The sequence below is a fragment of the Solanum stenotomum genome, chromosome 9 (assembly GCF_019186545.1).
Source record: "Solanum stenotomum isolate F172 chromosome 9, ASM1918654v1, whole genome shotgun sequence".
NCBI classification, from domain to species: domain Eukaryota; kingdom Viridiplantae; phylum Streptophyta; class Magnoliopsida; order Solanales; family Solanaceae; genus Solanum; species Solanum stenotomum.
The window spans coordinates 24,535,069-24,541,200 of record NC_064290.1 but is presented as its reverse complement, the minus strand read 5'-3'; the positions used below and the strand labels follow the sequence as shown (position 1 = coordinate 24,541,200).

The 6,132-nt window shown below is 38.3% G+C and overlaps 1 protein-coding gene across 1 annotated transcript; it reads left to right on the top strand.

The window, feature by feature from the left end:
- The first annotated feature begins 1,435 nt into the window (after positions 1-1,435).
- Positions 1,436-3,015, top strand: LOC125877388 (uncharacterized). The gene is made up of 3 exons (XM_049558696.1): positions 1,436-1,817; positions 1,980-2,237; positions 2,648-3,015. Exons 1-3 carry the CDS (start codon positions 1,436-1,438, stop codon positions 3,013-3,015), a joined length of 1,008 nt encoding a protein of 335 aa, XP_049414653.1.
- Positions 3,016-6,132: the final 3,117 nt, after the last annotated feature.

Here is a 6,132-nt window from a genome sequence, read left to right as displayed (position 1 = left end):
TATTGCACTTGCTCTTTTCTTGTTGAATATAGGTCATCTTTACGTGCTGTTGAGAGACCTCATTTTGGAGATCACTGACTTATCGAGATCAAGGGTGAGCTAGTTCCTTTAGGCTACAATGGATTCATCTAGGATCTTAGTCCATTTGATTTGGACTTAGGCTTTTAAGATTCTCTACTTTATGTTTAGTTGGTTTGGGGATTGCATCCCCTTATCTTAGACCGTTTAGTTAGATGTTTTGGTACGATAGTATTCAAGTTCTAGGGGTTGAATTTCTGCTTGTTTATGTTTGTTTTTGATAACTTACTGAATTTATGGAAACTCAATTTTTAAATTTAATATTTTAACCTATTCCACATTTTAAACGCTTGTCTTTTGGTGAGTATTGTCTAGCTGGGTTGTAGCAATTGTTCTCCCACTGGAGGGTTAGTTTGGGTGTCAATCATGGTGGTTTGGGTCTTGATGAAGTTGGTATCAGCACCCGAGGTTTGTTGATCTTGTTGTTCCAAAATGAGTCTAGTAGAGTCTTGCAGAATGGTACAGAGACGTTTGTACTTTTCTTTGAGACGTACAGGACTTTAGAAAAATTTCTCTATCTTCTTCTTCTTTCATGTCATAACTTGATTCCAATTGGTATTTGGTGATGCAAATTAGTATCTAATCTCTTTAACTCTTCGGTCCACAGATGCTTAACACGTCAGAGAACATCGCCAGGACAATAGCTCCCATGAATGAGCTAACAGGGGAGCTTGTAGTAAGAGGACGTGGCTGAGGCATGTGTAGAGGGAGGTACAGAGATCGAGGAAGCATTTTCCCCGCCAAGGGTGAATCCCAAGATGACAACGTACACATGGAAGAGGCCTCTCCCGTACCCCAGGCCAAGGTAGAAGAGAATGTGGAGATTGAGGTGGAAGAGGATGCTGAGCCGGAGAAGGATGCACATGTTGGGACTACAGAACTTCCCCCTTTGGATCCAACTATAGCTTAGTAGATTTTGACATTTCTAAGTTAGTTGGTCGGCTCTGGAGTCATTTCTACAGTGCAAGATTCTCAACTTCTAGTCATCCACCTCGTTTCTACTACAGTCCCTAAGATGGATGGAGTGTTGGGTGTTGATGCCTTCTTCCATGCAGTTTTGGGCCCTATGATGACTAGCACTGAGCAAGAGATGCTGACCAAGTTTTTGAAGTTAAAGTCGTCACTATTTAATTGTTCTGAAAGTGATGATGCCTATGAGTTCATCCCAGAATGCTATGAGAGATTTTAAAAGGTGGGCATTGTGCACCATCATGGAGTTGAGTTCGTGACCTTTCAGCTTTAAGGTGAGGCTAAGCAGAGGTGGAGAGCTTTTGTGGAATGTCGATCGCTAGTCTTGCCTCCACTTACTAGGGTTCAATTCAATGTCTTGTTTCTGGAGTAGTATGTGCCCCGAACCATGATGGACCATAAGAAGTATGAGTTCAAGGCTTTGGAGCAAGGTGGAATGACTGTAGTTGCTTATGAGACTATGTTCCATGCCTTGTCCAGATATGCTATGCAGTTGGTGAATAGAGAACAAGAGAAAATCCATTTGTTCGTCAAAGGATTAAATCCGGAGTTACAAGTATTGTTTATTCACATGACCTCTGTAGGGAAAAGTGTTAATGAAGTGACAAACTATGTGAAGAAGGTAGAAGGAGTTGGATGGGACAGGATGGCAGTGGGTTTGGCTAAAAAGCCTAATAATACAGGTAAATTTAATGGCTCGTCTTCCAAAGGTACATGTAGGCCGACAGTTGTAGCTCGGTCAATTCAGTCAGCTATGGTCACTTCTAAGGGTAGTTACTTAGGGACTACACATCAGAATCCTACCCAGGGTGGTCAAGGAGCCTCTTTTACGCCAGGATTCATGTCGTCTCTTGCCACATTTGTAACAAAAATGGAGAACCAGGACACATGAGGAGAGATTGTCCTACCCGCGCATGACTGAACCCGTGCAGCAATAGACCCGAATGAAGTTAATAAGGGAAGAGAACGTCCACAAGGTGGGCGAGGAGGAAATCAAATAGGTGGTGCAATCTGGGGAAATGGTAATGCACGTAGCGGAGCACTGCAGCCAGGCAGAGAGGTTGCATGCCAAGATGACATTGCTCAGTTGTATGCCTTTCCGAGCAAGATCAAGGTTGATGCATCTGATGTAGTGATCACAATTACTATTCCTGTCTGTGAACGAATGGATACTCTTTTGTTTAATCCGGGTTCTAGTTACTATTATATGTTAGTACAGTTGCCTTGGGATTTTATACGATTTGTGATGTGCTTATTCCCCATCCATGTTTCTACCCCAGTTTGAGAGTCTAATGTAGTCACCCATGTCTATCGTGTTTTTTCTATCCTGATCATGGGTTTTTCAACTTGGACTGATTTGGCTATTTTGGATATGACTAACCTTGATGTAATCTTAGGCATGACTTGGTTGTCCCCCTATTATGTTGTGCTTAATTATAATGCTAACACTATGACTCTAGAGATCCCAGGTAGGGAAACGTAAGAGTAGGAATGGGTGTATAATCCTAAGCCAGCTAAGACATATTTTTAATTCGGGATAGGAAACTGGTGGGGCAGGGTTGTTTTGCATATTTGATTAATATCCGAGATGTCGATGCAGAGTCCCCCTCTATGGAGTCTACTTCTATAGTGTATGATCTCAAGGAATTGTTTCCTATTGATTTACCTGGTATGCCTCCAGATAGAGATATAGATTTTTGTATTGACTTAGAATTAGGCACTCACCCAATCTCTATCCCTCATCATCAGATGGCTCAAACAGAGTTAAGAGCGCTTAAGGCCCAGATCGAAGAGCTGATTTATAAGGGTTTCATCCATTCTAGTGCTTCCCTGTGGGGTGCTCATGTCTTGTTTGTTACGAAGAAGGATAGTTGTATGAGAATGTGTGTAGACTACCACCAATTGAATTGGGTCACCATTCGAAATAAGTACTCGTTGCCTCGTACAAATGATATCTTTGACCAGTAGCAGAGTGCTTTAGTAGTCTATAAAATGGATTGAAGGTCTGCGTACCACCAATTAAAGATTAGGCCTGAGAATATACCCAAGAGGACATTCAAGACTCGGTATGGGAACTATAAGTTCTTGGTAATGTCATTTGGATTGACCAATGCACCTGTAGCCCTCATGAGTTTTATGAATGATGTTTTCGAACCATTCCTTGATTACTTTATAGTTTTATGTATTAATGACATTTTTGTCTATTTGAAGAGTAAGGAAGAGCATGCAGACCATCTTCGTGTTGTTCTGGGTGTCCTTGGAAACCATAAATTGAATGAAAAATTTTATGTGTGAATTCTAGTTGTCCTATGTTTCCTTTTCGGGGCATATAGTTTCAAAAGAAGGGGTAATGGTAAATCCCCAAAAGATTGAAGCAGTCAAGAGCTTGGTCTGGCCTAGTTCTGTGACTGAGGTTAGGAGTTTTGTGGGGTCTGCTGATGAGTCGACCAATTGGACTCATTCAGTGCTATATTATACTAGAAATTGTGTCCTCAAATGCTTATTTTTATCTCAATATCTGATGAAAACCCTTAAGTTTCAGGTATTTGAAGTATTTATGAGACCATGGACACTACGTCGCAAAAAGGAACGAAAAGGCTGAAAAGAAAGAAGAAATGAAGGCCTGAGTATCGCCGAGTCCACTTGGCGAGTCACCGAAGGGTCTTATTTCTCCTTTTGTTAAGTGTGCTGAGCCCTGAATAAAACGATCAAGTCGGTGGAAAAAAGAAGCAGTTGGCGCATCGTTGAGCAGTTCCATTAAGCAGTACCATTCCGCCCAATAAACCAGAGCATGACGATGTTGAAGGCTAGTACAAGACGTCGATGAACTATACCAAAGGGCGAATCGCCGAGTCGATCGGTGATTCCGACTAATGACGCTGAACGATCCGCTGCAGCACAAATCTGTGATTACTATAAATACTAGTTAGAGTTTTAGTTTTAGTGTGGAATGATTATTATAATTTTCACTCAGAGAATAGTACTTTTTGATATTTTTTGTTCTAAGTTTGAGTGGGTTTCAACTCCAAGAATTTGGTGGCGTTGGAAAGAATATTTAAATAACAAATCGAAACATTACGAAATCGGTGGCGTTGGAAAGAATATTTAAATACCTTTAATTTGATAGGTTGTGGGCCACATAACTATTTATATTGTAAGATATATGGTCGTTTGAAGTTGACCCAGGTAGAATCTTACATCAAAACATTATCAGTATGGAAGATTTCAACTCAACTTGGTGTTAGGGGATTCTTGTGACCATAATTTATATTCAAATTCATTCCCACTATTTAAAAATCACTTGGTACAATCTTATTCACAAATGAAGAATGGTTTGAGTCTTAACTTAGAAATATTCAGGATGTTACATTATATATTGAGCATGAACTGGTAGATTTTTATTTTATCTGTATATATGTGTGGTTTACAATGTTGTATTTACTTGTGTATGTCTCACTTACTGGAATAGCCACGTGATCCTACTAGTACACTATTGGTTTGTATATTGCTTATGTACTTGCTCTTTCTTTGTTCAGTACAGGGCATCTTTAGGCGGTTGTTGAGAGTCCCCAACTAGGAGATCAGTGACTTGTCGAGTTCAAGGGTGAGCCATTTCCTTCAAGCTACCATGGATTCATCCTGGATCTTAGTCCATTTCCTTTGAACTTAGACCTTTTAGAGCCTTTACTTTCTGTCCAGTTGTTTTGGGGATTGCATCCCCTTATCTTAGACCGTATTTTTAGTAGTTTTGGTACAATGACTTTCAGGTTCTAGGGGTTTAATTTCCTCCTGTTTATGTTTGTTTTTGATAACTTACTGTGTTTATGGGAACTCAGCTCTTAAATTAATTATTTAAACTTGTTCCACATCTTTAAATGACTGTCTTTTGGTTCGTGTTGTTCAGTTGGGTTGTAGTAAAGGTTCTCCTATCAGAGGGTTAGTGTGGGTTCCAATCACGGCGGATTGGGTTGTGACATATTTCCGCTACCAATGTGATTCATTAGGAATTATAACACTTCCTAATGTACATCAAATTGTTTTCCATGGATTAGATATTTGAAATGTTAAAATAATATTTCTGTTAAAATTCATATATATATATATATATATATATATATTACCTTAAAAACATGATCTCCTAACTTGAATGTTAAATTACTATGAAATCCCTAACTTAGGTTGTGACTTCTTCGATGAGTTATGACTTTTCTGATAAGTTGTGACTTTTTCAAAGGATTGTGATTTTTCGATGAGTTGTGATTTTCCCAAAGAGTTATGACTTTTCAAAATAGTTGTGATATTTTAATAAGTTGGGAATTTTCCAAAGGGTTGTGACTTCTTGGAAAGGTCAAAACTTTTCAGATAAAACACAAAAACACTTGCTCATACTACCCTTTGTTGACTATAAATAGAGGGTTTCCTCTCATTTTTCAGCCACAATTTTTTTAATCTTCTACTCTTCATCTTTTACTTGCATTTTGAAAAAAATTGTGTAATTTATTGTCGTTCAGTGAGTTGAATGTTTAGCGGAATATGAGATACCACTATTCTGATGAAGTCAATTGTTATATCATAAGAGGGTATATTACTTAACCTTTTCATTAATTGTTCTATCGTAAGAGGGTATATTCCTTAACCTCGGGTACTTGAGGAAAATAATTCTGATGATATAATATTTATATTTTTCTTAGTATATACAATAGTATGTAATGTTCCAATATATGAAGTTAACATGATGTAGTCTAAATTCATTTGTTTTTGTTAACAATTTCTCTTGTGATGTAGATATATGCTTCTGAATATCTTTTCAAAAAATTATTAAACTTATCAAGATTAAGAGAATTGTCACGATTTGTTTTTTGATACTAAAGACAAAAGAATGAATTTATTTATCAATGCTACTTATGTGATTTGGATTGTCAGGTTGTTTGCTTCAAAATTGTCATGCCCCAAAGCAACCCCATTGACGCAGACATGGGACCTAGGATCACGAGTGACCATAAGCTAACCCTGCTGGAATATCATAAACATACTAAATAAACTGAAGCAAAGAAATACTATGCGGAAGCTAAATCATAAGATAAA

Excerpts from the sequence above, each read along its gene's own strand:
- LOC125877388 (XM_049558696.1), top strand. The coding sequence starts at position 1,436 with ATGATGGACCATAAGAAGTATGAGTTCAAGGCTTTGGAGCAAGGTGGA. Across the intron at positions 1,818-1,979 it reads AGCTATGGTCACTTCTAAGG|CAATAGACCCGAATGAAGTT; the intron begins GTAGTTACTTAG and ends GAACCCGTGCAG. Across the intron at positions 2,238-2,647 it reads TACTCTTTTGTTTAATCCGG|AGTCCCCCTCTATGGAGTCT; the intron begins GTTCTAGTTACT and ends ATGTCGATGCAG.